Source organism: Ornithorhynchus anatinus, chromosome 8 (genome assembly GCF_004115215.2).
Source record: "Ornithorhynchus anatinus isolate Pmale09 chromosome 8, mOrnAna1.pri.v4, whole genome shotgun sequence".
NCBI classification, from domain to species: domain Eukaryota; kingdom Metazoa; phylum Chordata; class Mammalia; order Monotremata; family Ornithorhynchidae; genus Ornithorhynchus; species Ornithorhynchus anatinus.
Genome location: NC_041735.1, coordinates 7,870,727 through 7,883,212, shown reverse-complemented (window position 1 = coordinate 7,883,212; position 12,486 = coordinate 7,870,727). Strand labels below are relative to the sequence as shown.

Sequence of the window (12,486 nt, the reverse complement as noted above, 5' to 3'; positions counted from 1 at the left end):
GAGTGAATTCGACCAGGTGTCTCCGGGGCTGGGAAGGGAAGGTTATATGAAGCCCCCGGGAGGGATCCTTTTCCGATCCCAATCCCCCTCCGGCCTCTGGGGGAACCGAGAGGAGGAAGAGGGGAGGTGAAGGGGTGAAGCAGCTTCCAGGGAAGGGAGCAGGGGGCGGGACCAGAGGGAAGAGGAGGAGAAAGGAGGGAGAAGGAGGAGAAGGGAGTCACCTGGGTCCAGCTGGAGTCCCGCGGAGGAGAGCGGAAAGCAGAGGCGGAGAAGGAGCGGCTCCCGGCCCGCTCGCCATGCCGTGGGTGCTGCTGGGCGGCCTGCTGGCCGGGCTGCTCCTCCTGCTGCTGCTCTCCCGACGCCGGACACGGTGAGGACCACCCCCTACGCCCCCCACCCGCTACCCTCCTTCCCCTTCCTCGCCGCCCTCAGCCGGACCTTCCTTCCTTCTCCCCTTCTCCTCCCCTCCACTTCACCGTCCTCTCCCCATACTGTCCCCTGTCCTCTCCCTATCTCCTCCATCTCGCTTTCCCCTGTCATCTCCCACTCCCCTCCACTGTCCCCTGTCCTCTCCCCATACTGTCCCCTGTCCTCTCCCTCTCTCCTCCATCTCGCTTTCCCCTGTCATCTCCCACTCCCCTCCACTCCACTGTCCCCTGTCCTCTCCCCTCCACTCCACTGTCCCCTGTCCTCTCCCCTCCACTCCACTGTCCCCTGTCCTCTCCCCTCCACTCCACTGTCCCCTGTCCTCTCCCTCTCCCCTCCACCCCACTGTCCCCTGTCCTCTCCCTCTCCCCGCCACCCCACGGTCCCCTGTCCTCTTTCACTCCCCCCCACCCCACTGTTCCTGTCCTCTCTCACTCCCCTCCACTGCCCCCGTCCTCTCCCTTTCCCCTCGATCCCACTGTCCTCTGTCCTCCCCCTCTCCCCTCAATCCCACTGTCCTCTCCCTTTCCCCTCCACCCCACTGCCCCCTGTCATCTCCCCCCTCCCCTCCACCCCAGTGTTCCCTACCCTGTCCCCCTCCACCCCACTATCCACTGTCCTCTCCCACTCCCCTCCACCCCACTGAACTCTCCCCCTCTCCTCCACCATAGTTCCCTACCCTTTCCCCCTCTCCTCTACCCGACTGTCCCCTACCCTTTCCCTCTCCCCTGCCCCTTTCCCCTCCGCCCATCCCACTATCCCCTGCCCTCTGCCCTTTTTCCTCCTCCCCCTCTCCCATTCTCTTCTTTCCCACTCCTGCTTTCCCCATTCCCCTTGGCCCTCTGCCTTTCCCCTCTCTCCTCCGCCCCCTTCTCTCCTCCCTCCCTCCCTCCGCTCCACGCCATCCCCCTCCCCAGCTTGGGGGCTCGGTGGGGCGTAGGGCATGTTGCCCACCCTCCCCGGGCACTCTCTTCCCTGGGCCGGTTTGGGGCACGCGGGACCCCGGGGTCCCGTCAGCCGGCCGGGCCCCTCTCCATCCCGTCCATTCCCGGCCCGGCCAGGCTCCCGGAAGGGAAGGGCGGTTACTCTTTCGGGGTGTAGTTGACCCTGGGGAGGCTGCGGGCGTCCTCTGAGGAGGAACGATGAGTCCTCAGGCCAGTGCTCTGCACATAGTAATTGCCCAGTAGAAAGGGCCCAGATTTCAGAATGTCCCCTCTCCCTCACAGAAACCCCCCACCTCTCTCCATCCCCCTCCCCCAAGTCCAGCCAGCTGACCCCCTTCCTGACCTCCCTCCCTGGGCTCCCCATGGTCAGAGAAGGTTAATCTGGTCCCTGAGGCTTGGAGGGTAACTGCCCCACCTACCGTGTGTATGTCCTGTGCCGTAATAACAGTAATAATACCGTTGACGGTATTTGTTAAGCTTTTACTCTGTGCCAGGCACTGTACTGAGTGCTGGGGTGGATTCAAGCAAATCGAGTCGGACACAGTCCGCGTCCCACTTGGGGCTCACGGTCGCAATCCCCATTTTATAGATGAGGTAAATGAGGCACAGAGAAGTGAAGCGATTGCCCGAGGTCACATAGCAGACAAATGAGTCGGGATTAGATCCATGACCTTCTGACTCAGGGCCGTGGTCTATCCACTACGCCGTGCTGCTTCTCATTTTGAGTCCAAGGAACCCTGAGAGGTCACTATAATTCAACTTCCCCTTTTGTCCCCCTCCAGCCACCCCCATCCTTCCATTCATTCAGTCGTATTTATTGAGCGCTTACTGTGTGAAGAGCACTGAAATAACCGCTTGGGAGAGTACAGTATCACGAGAAACAGGTGACAACCAAGCTGGTGTTCCACAGACTCAGAGGTGCCCCGTGAGATTGATGATATTATAAATGATAATTGTGGAATTTGTTAAGCACTTACTCTGTGACGAGCACTGTTTTAGCAGCTGGAGTGGGTATAAGTAAATCAGGTCAGCCACGGTCCCTGTCCCACGTTACTTTCACCGTCTAAATCAATAGCCTTTACTGAGCACTTCTTATGTGCGGAACACTGTACGAAGCACTTGGGAGAGTACGGTACAACAGAGTCAGCAGACACATTCCCTACCCGCAACGAGTTTGTAGTCTAGCTAGGAGAGAGCCTCTGAGTTACTAGAACTGAGACAAGGGTCCCCAGTGGGTGGGGACGGGGGGGGTCTCGGGAGGAGAGATCTACCTCAAAGCCAAGAAACCCCCCTCCTTACGACCCTTGAGCTGAAGCTGTTGGCTTGAGTCCGGTCCAGCCGGATTCTGGGGACCAAAAATATAAGGACAGAAAAGCAAGCTGGCAACTTCTGTGTGTCTTGCAAGTACCTTCTCTGTGCTTCAGTTTCCTCGACTGTATAGTGGGGATTCGATACCTGTTCTTAGACTGTGAATCTCATGTGGGACAGAGGCTGTGTCCAGTCTGAATCTACCTCAGCAATTAAAGCAGGGCATGATGATGATAATAATAAAATAGCCTGCTCAGAATTCTTTCATCTGAGGCCTGTCAAAGCTCTGGCATCCCAAGATTGAGAAGTCACTCCCCTCCCCCAACTCTAGGGAACTTCCCACTGCCCCAACTCTGGGAGCGGGACGGGGGCGATCTCGTCATTCTCGGCTCTGTACATCCCTGACCGGAGAGCTCAGCTACTGGACTTTGTGCGTGGAAAGAAAGAGACTAGGAAGGATAACATGATGCTGGTAAAATTGAGGACAGTGCGGGTCACCTCTGCCTTTGTTCTCCTCTATTTAAGAGCCCTCTTGGAAATGGCTCTTGTCTCAGGCTTCAGAGAAGCAGCGTAGCCTACTGGTTAGAGTAGGGGCATGGGAGTCAGAAGGACCTGGGTTCTAATCCCGTCTCTGTCACTTGTCTGTGGGGTGTGACCTTGGGCAAGTCACTTCACTACTCTGTGCCTCGGTTACCTCATCTGTAAAATTCAGATTGTGAGCCCCACGTGGGACACGGACCGTGTCCAACCTGATTAGCCTGTATCTACCCGATACTTAGTGCAGTGTCTGGCACATGTAAGCACTTAAATTCCATTAGGAAAAGGAACATAAGTTTTAGTTTGGATGTACACTTTCCAGCTGTTTGTAGTCAGCACGAAGAATTCCATCACAAAGTCAGCCTCAGACATCTGATCTCCTACTGGGGAATTTTCTCTCTAAATCACTGTTGGGATGGTCCTATAGTTGGCAATTCTAAGGCAAATACACTTGCAACCCACTTGACTGATGTCAGTGGCATTTTCCCGAATGCTTACTATGGGCAGAGCGCGGTACTCAGCTTGGGAAAGTAACTACCATCGAGTCGGAAGATACATTCCCTGCCCGCAACGAGCTTACAGCCTAGAGGTTCCTTCTCCCTGGACGTAGCTCCCTGAACAGTCTCATGGACACTTCTGCCTACTTCACTCTCATCAAATATTTGGTCTCTCCTTCCCCGCGGTGTCTCATTCCCCCATTCTGGTGTTCTAAATGATTTACCATAAAACACCAAGAACACAGAAACATTTCTAAGTCTTCGCTTGGGGATAAAATGCCACCCATTATATTTCTGTTGTGTTTGGATCAAATCACAGATTCCTTGTGGGCAGAGTATTTTAGTTAAGTCCTTGCCCAGCACTGCCTGTACACTTGGGATGTGTTATTTAGCTAACTGCCACGTATTCAGTCGGCAAGGAGGGAGAAGGATCCACTACTTCCTATTTTCTGAAAGTCCTGGAGCGTAATCATCAACCAACTCAGGCTTTTTTCAGCCTTTCATGTGGGATAAGGCTACGGGGTCTTGGTGGTCTTCTGGCTTTCCGATTGACTTTTGATTTGAAAGCCATTCCTGAATCCACGGTTGATCTCTAATAGAATTGCCGTTCCCAAGATCACGCTATTGAATTTTAATGACATTACTTAGTGGCTATGTCATTTAGCAGCCAAAGCTTCCCTTTAGACTGTAAGCTCGTTGTGAGCAGGGAATGTGTCTGTTATATTGTTACATGGTACTCTCCCAAGTGCTTAGTACAGTACTCTGAGCACAGTAAGCGCTCAATTAATACAACTGATTGAATGAATGGAACGTGAAAGAGAACATTTTGAAAATTAACTACTGGGTTGACATCTGCCCGTAGAAACACCAAATAAAAAATTCAAAATATCTGCACCTATTTATGTGGCTATTTGATTATGCAACTAGATGGTGCTTTTATCCCTGATTTTTAGCATATTTGCAATGTCTGGGTCAATATTTTAGATATTGGGAGCGCATCAATGCAGCTTACATTAAATCTTGTAGGAAGCTGAACTTCACTTAGCTTAGTACTCTTTCACATAATTCTCCATTTTCTGGAAGACAGCTAAGGCACTCAGTAAATTCTACTGAATGAAAGAATGCAATGGGAGAGCAAGAGCTGGAAAGACTGGATCAATCTCACGGCCCTTGAAAGAGTTAACATGTTAATCGATGGCATTTATTGAGCACCTACCATGTGCAGAACCCCGTCCTAAGTGCTCGGGAGAGCACAGTACAATAGAAACGATAGACATGATCTCTGCCTTCGAGGAGTTTACCCTCTATTTTCTCATCATACATTTTGAGAATGAATTCCTCTTATTGATTCCATCCCAGTTCCATTTGAGATCTCTCTCTACAACCTGCAGGAGTCAAACTAGGTTTTTTTTTTTAATGGTATTTGTTAAGGATCTACTATGTGTTTGACACTATTTAAAGCGCTGGGGTAGATACCAGCTAATTAGGTAGATACAAATTAATTAGGTCGGACACAGTCTCTGTTCCTCTTGGGGTTCACAGTCGAAGTAAGAGGGAGAACAGGAGTACTGAGGCACAGAGAAGTGAAGTGATTTTCCCAAAGTCACACTTCATTCATTCAGTCGTATTTATTGAACCCATATAGTGTGCAGAGCACTATACTAAGCGCTTGGAGAGTACAATTCAGTAACAAATAGAGACAATCCCTACCCAACAACGGGCTCACAGTCTAGAACGGGGGAGACAGGCATCGAAACAAGTAAGCAGGCATCAATAGCATCGAAATAAATAAATAGAAATATCTACACATCATTAATAAAATAAATAGAATAATAAATACATTCATATATACACAAGCGCTGTGGGGCGGGGAGGGGGGTAGAGCAGAGGGAGGGAGTCGGAGCGAAGGGGAAGGGAGGAGGAACAGAGGAAAAGGAAAAGGAGGCGAGCTTTCAGGAGGGCTTTGAAGGTCAGTAGGGCTTTGAAGGTCAGTGAGCATTTGGCAGAGCTGGGATTAGAACCCACATCCTCTGACTCCCAGGTCCGTGCTCTATTCCCAGGCCCATGATCTAGTCTCGCAAATGCTTCTTTTCTCCACAAGTGTCTCGTTTCCTTCCCACATCCCTGGAAGGGAATCCTTCTTGCCCGTGATGACACATTACTTGGCTGCAGAGTCCCGAGTGGAAAAGGAAAGTTGAAGGGCGGCTCCCAGTGAGCTCATGAAGGCCCCAGGCACCGCCACCGCCTCCCCTTCCACCCCCCCCCCCCCCGCCCCCACACACTAAGATACCTGATTCAGCTCTTGGGATTCCTCGTATGTAGGGCTTCATTCGTTCAGGTAGCGTTAACTGAGATCCTACTTTGTGCAGAAGCCCGTAGCGCGCTTTAGGAGGATGCAGTAAAGGTAAAAGAGATGGTCCCTGTCCTCGAGGAACTCGCCATCAAATGGGGAAGACAGGCAGACAGAAATTGTATGTAGAGTGGGAACAGAGGAAAGAGCATGGGCCTGGGAGTCAGAGAACTTGGGTTCTAACCCCAGCTCTACCATTTGACTGTTACGTGACCTCAGCTCTATTGGGTCTTTGATTCCTCATCTGTGTTAAGGGGTTCAAAACATGTTCTCTCTCCTATTTAGACTGTGAACACCACTTAGAACAGGGACGGGGTCCAGCCTGATTAACCTTTTTGAACCCCAGGGCTTAATGCAGTGCTTGGTACAGAGTAAGTGCCAAATAAATACCACAGTTAGGAGGAATAATATAGGGCGAATCTACTGGTCTACGCAACTGGTAACACTTATGGAAACATAAATAAATGGGATACTTAAATCAGTGTGTACCCTTAAGCTGAAGGCATATGTCTTTCAATCATATCTGAGTGCTTACTGTGTGCAGAGCACTGATCCAAGTGCTTGGGAGAGTACAATTTAACAACAAACAGGCACATTCCCTGCCCGAAATGAGCTTACAGGCTAGAGGGAGAATTTGATGCCCGTCATTCTGCTGCTCTTTGTCCTACAGTGTCCACTGATGGCACAGCAGTGGAGTCAAAATGCCTCTTTTCTACTTCTCCCTCCTACAACTGATTGTGGAACGAAGTTGATTGAGATCATTTTCTGATAGCTCATGGAGGGATCAAGTGTGACTGTGGGTATTCTGGGGACGAAAGGCGGTCAAAAGTAACCAGGCAACCTAATTACAGCTCCCAGATTGATATAAACATCATAACCACAATAAAATTTGTTAAGTACTTACTACATGCCAAACACTGAACTAAGCACTAGCGTAGATCCGAGATAATGAGATCAGATACAGCCCCTGTCAAGTATCTTGGCCTAGTGAATAGAGCACGGACCTGGGAGTCAGAAGGATCTGGTTCTAATCCTCGCTCCTCCACTTATCTGCTGTGTGACCTTGGGCAAGTCACTTCACTTCCCCCGGGCCTCAACCTCATCTGTAAAATGGGGATTGAGATTGTGAGCCCCATGGGGGACATGGACTGTGTCTGACCTGATGAGTTTATATCCACCCCAGTGTTCAGAGCAGTGCCCGGCACATAGTAAGTGCTTAACAAATACCACTTTTTTTTTTAAAAGATACCTGTGCCCTTTTTACCAATGAGGAAACTAAGATCACAAAGGTAAAGTGATTTTCCCAGTCACACAGAAGGCCAGTGACAGAGCCAGGACCCGCAGGTCCTGATCTCGAGCTCTTTCCGCTGGACCTCTCCCAAGTGTTTTGACTATTGGGAACATCGCTGATAGAGCAGCATTTTTTACAGAGATGGGAAGACTCGCTACATCCACTAGTAGTCACCTCCCTGACCTCATCTGACTTGCTTCATTCTTTAACAAGCTTTCAACACTGGCATCTGGGTGGAATCCTCCCTTTGTGAGACACAACTGAGCAGCGCCAGACGAAGCAGGACCTGGAGGGTGGGTTGCATCACCACACCTGGGGTTTAAAGAGGGGTGGCGAGGGCCAGTGCTGCTCTGCTGGGGGGTGTAGGAGAGCTGGGCCCACCATCGTGAAACTGATAAAGTACTGGTTGCATCTAAGGAAGGGAATCTCAGTGCTTTCACTCCTATGTTCAGGGAAGGAGCCATGCGTTTTACGCCTTATTAAAAGTACATTTCCAAAAGGCCTTTCCTGACCAAGCCTGAAATTTCCTCTTCTCCCATTTCCTTCTGCATCACTCTTGCACTCAGATCTGCATCCGTCGCTTACCCCTCCTGCAGCCCCACAGCACTTATGTCCATATCCATAATTTATTAATAATAATGCCTGTCTCCCCCTCTAGATTGTAAACTCCTTGCGGGCAGGGAAGTGTCTACCAACTCCGTTGTACCCTACTCTCCCAAGCACTTAATACACTACTCTGCACATAGTAAGTGCTCAATAAATACGACTGATTGACTGTTAGAAGCAGCGCGGGTTAGTGGCAAAAGCCTGGGCCTGGGAGTCAGATGACTTAGGTTCTAGTCCCGGTTCAGCCGCTTGCCTGCTGCTTGATCTTGGACAAGTCACTTGCATTCTCTGTGCCTCAGTTTCTCCTTCTATAAAATGGAGATTAAAATACCTGTTCTCTCTCCCGCTTCGACGGTGAGCCCCGAGTGGGCCAAGGTCAGAGTTACTTATCTTGTATCTACCCCGGCGCTTAGCCCACTTTTGACATTCATTCATTCGATCACAGTTATTGAGCGCTGTGTGAAGAGCACTGTACTAAACGCTTGGAAAGTTTGGCACACAGTAGGCCCTAAACCTATGATTATTCTTATCATTATTGTTGCGTTCCAGTCATCCCAGAGAACCCCCGCTGGACAGAGGTCTCATCCCTTGGTTGGGACATGCCTTGGAATTTGGCAAAGATACGGCCCACTTTCTCTCCCGGATGAAGCAGAAACATGGAGATATTTTCACTGTGAGTATTTGCCGGTTTGGGGTCGGGAAGCCAGGAAGGAGGCAAGAGGCCAGGGTGTTTGTGGTGCCATCCTGACTCCAGCCTGGTGACACATTCAGCCATCAGCAGGAGTTAAAATACTCAGCCTCAGTAGATTGCTCTGTGCAGAGAGCTTTTCTGAGATTCCAAGACTCCGCCTCCAACGTGACCATTCCAAGGTAGAAACATATCACTGTTTACTTTCCTGATCCTAGCTGAAACCCTGCCTCCTGCTCTTCTCTCCCTCACAGTTTACACCGCTCTCTGTTTTCCATCTAGCTTCTCTCTGCAAGCACCCGCTTGGCTTCCACCGCCTCCCCTGCCCCCCACCCTGCGATCTCCTTGAGGAATTTTTCTCCTGCCTCGATTTCTTGCTCCCTCCCTGCTGCCTTGTTGTCTTGGATGGGATTCCTGGCATGGGCTCCCGATGCCATTTCCAGCGAGGGAAAGGCCGAGGAGGCGAAAGGAGGGTGTGGAGAGAGACGCACCAAGAAGATCCGAGCGAAGGCCCAGGGGCCCAGCCAGTGACACGCTCGGAGAACACGCAGAGTCAGAGACCGCCACGGCAGAACCAGAGAGGAGAGAGAAAAGAGGGACAGAGACTGGAAAGCAAAACCTCAAACCATGCTAGAAGACATTCTGTGTGGGATGCTGGAAAAAATAATGGAGACAGACCAGCTAGGTATGGCTTTCTCTTTGAGTAAAGGCTTTGGACAGAATCAGCAGATGCAATGCTCAAACGGTAAAATTGTGAGGGTACATGTGTGCACTTGGCAAGGAAGGGATAGTTCATTTTTTTAATATGGTGTTTGTTAAGCACTTACTATGTGCCAGGCACGGTTCTGAGCACTGGGGTAGACACAAGTTTATCGGGTTGGACACAGTCCATGTCCCACAAGGGGCTCACAGTCTTAATCCCCATTTTACAGATGAGGTAACTGAGGCCCAGAGAAGTGAAGTGACTTGTCTAAAGTCCCACAGCACACAAGTGGTGGAGCCGGGATTAGGACCCAGGTCCTTCTGACTCCCAGGCCCGGGCTCTACTCACTAGGCAGAACTACTTCTCAGTGGTTCATTGATTACAGGTCTTTCCCATTTCACCCAGACACACAATCTATACTGTTGTTCTTCATGTCCAAAGACACCACTGGTGGTGAAGTTCATCTACGGGGGTGGGGGCAGGTGGGGTGCAGGAGGGTGTGTGTGTGTGTGTTTGTGTGTGTGGGTGTGTGTTTGTGTGTGTGTGTGAAGGCCAATGCAGGATTCACAGTCCCAGCCATATTGGGCACTCCAAAAGGTTGTCCCTCCTGGCGTCATCATGCTTAATGTTCGCAGTGCCCGGTGCTGCTTTCTCTTTTGCTTCCTTGATTTCCCTTCCTTACCAAGCTTCGGCTAGAAGAGAGTTACTTCTTCTTTGACGGCAGTATGCCACGCTGGTCTGCCTTCAGCAACTGACTCCCAGTTTTCAGCTGGGTTGTCGTGTTGGGTCTGAGGCTTTGCTTTATGACTCTAGGCCGAACAATAATAATTCACACCCGGGGGCGCCATCGTCCAATAAACTAGAGAGGGAAAACATAAAGCAAGCAGACTTCTTCTTCAGACTTTCACCCTAAAATGCAGACATCTTTTGGATCTCAAAGATGGGGGAAATGACCTCAAGACAGGTCAGTGCCATAGCTGTACTGACCAAAAAGCTTCCAGCCCCTTCTTCGGGAAAAGATGGACCGTGACCTTGGCAGGCTTCATGGGCTGGGGCACCCCCTCTTCCGGCTCTGTGGGATTTACCCCTTCCCAATGCCCACTGGATTTTAAGAGCCATTCCAGAGAGCACCCAACAGTCAGTTGGTCGGTCAATCATATTTACTGACAGGCAATTACTCCCGATTTAAAGTCTCATTAAAGGCACATCGCCTCCAAGAGGCCTTCCCTGACTAAGCCTTCCATTCCTCTTCTCCCTCGCCCTTCTGCATCATCCTGTCTTGCTCCCTTCATTCATCCCCCTTCCCAGGCCCACAGCACTTAAGTACACATCTGTAATTTATTTACTTATATTAATGTCTGTCTTGACTGTAAGCTCGTTGTGGGCAGGGAATGTGTCTGTTTACTGTTATATTGTAGTGCTTGCATCTACTCCAGCACTTAGTACAGTGCTCTGCACACAGTAAGCACCCAATAAATATGATTGAAAGAATAAAAGAATGGACTGAGTACTTACTGTATGCAGGATATTGTACGAAGCGCTTGGGAAAGTACAATATAACAATAACGAGTGTGCTTCTGACTGGGTCATGAGGACTCTCGTAAGGGGAGTCAGTAGATACCCATAATGAGCCAAAGGTCATGAGCTTTTGGCGGTGACGTGCCTGAGGTAGGGATTGATGCCCTTCGAGGTATTTTGGCAACCTTCACCGTGAGGAGTGCTTCTCTGTTCCTCCCTTCTGCTTAGAAAGGGAGGGAAGAGCCTGCCAACATGACCTCTCTGCAATTCCTTCTGTAAACAGTTAAGAAGACTTATAAACCCTGGGAGTGGAGGATTTCAAATGATTGCCACTGGACTGGGGTTCGGGGCCAAACAGGCACTACCAGTGGGTCCTCAGGCTGCAATAACAACACTAATCCAGCCTCCATGACTGCTCTAGAGACTCTGGAAATTATTTTTTTTAGTGGGGTTTGTTTAGAGCTTACTCTGTGCCGGGCAGTGTACTAAGTGCTGGAGTAGATGCAAGATAATTAGGTTGGACCCTGTCCCCCATGGGGCGCTCAGTCTTAATCCCCATTTTACGGATGAGGTAACTGAGGTAATTTGCTCGAGGTCACACAGCAGACAAGAGGTGGAGCTGGAATTAGAACCCAGGTCCCTCTGACTCCCAGGCCCGTGCTCTGTTCATTAGGCCGTAACTTCTCCATAACTTATTAGCATTTTTTTTTTTTCAGGGCATTCGTTCAGCACTCACTATATGCCAGATGAGGTATATAGGCGATAGAGTGATAGACTGTACTAGGTAGTAATATAGTTTATACACCATATAGTATCTTCATATTCAGTCAATCGTATTTATCGAGTGCTCGCTGTGCGCAAAGCACTGTACTTAGCATTTGGGAGAGTACAGTATAACAATAAACAGACACATTCCCAGCCCACGGTGATCTTATATATATGCATAGTATATAGTATATCTATATCATGTAGCACAAACTTCGCTAGTAATACATATAGTAATATATATTATATTCCTATGTATAGAGTAATACATATGGTAATATGTAGTATATTACAGATGAGGTAACTGAGGCCCAGAGAAGTGAAGTGACTTACCCAAGGTCACACAGCAGACAAGTGGCGGAGCTGGGATTATAGGCCTGTGCTCTTTCCACTAGGTCTTGTCGGCTGTGTGACTGTGGGCAAGTCACTTCACTTCTCTGGGCCTCAGTTCCCTCATCTGTAAAATGGGGATTAAGACTGTGAGCCCCACGTGGGACAACCTGATTCCTCTATGTCTACCCCAGCGCTTAGAACAGTGCTCGGCACATAGTAAGCGCTTAACAAATACCAACATTATTATTATTACTAGGTCACACCGCTTCTCACTACTGCTCTACTCACAGCGCCCCACGGTTTAGTGGCTAGAGCACGGGCCTGAGAGTCAGAAGGTCATGGGCCCTAATCCCATCTCTGCTACTTGTCTGCTGTGTGCCTTGGGCAACTCACTTCGCTTCTCTGGGCCTCAGTTACCTCATTTGCAAAATGGGGAATGAGACTGTGACCCCCATGTGGGACAGGGGCCGTGTCCAACCTGATTTTCTCGTATACGCCTCAGCGCTCAGTACGGTGTCCG

The 12,486-nt window shown here is 49.9% G+C and overlaps 1 protein-coding gene across 1 annotated transcript in view; it reads left to right on the top strand.

Moving 5' to 3' along the window:
* Positions 1-207: 207 nt before the first annotated feature.
* The window catches only part of PTGIS (prostaglandin I2 synthase), a 35,633-nt gene continuing 23,354 nt past the window's right edge, over positions 208-12,486 (top strand). The window contains exons 1-2 of the mRNA XM_029071244.2: positions 208-370; positions 8,509-8,632. Coding sequence (XP_028927077.1) covers positions 297-370; positions 8,509-8,632 — 198 coding nt within the window. The 5' untranslated portion in view covers positions 208-296. The remainder of the gene's footprint in view (positions 371-8,508; positions 8,633-12,486) is intronic.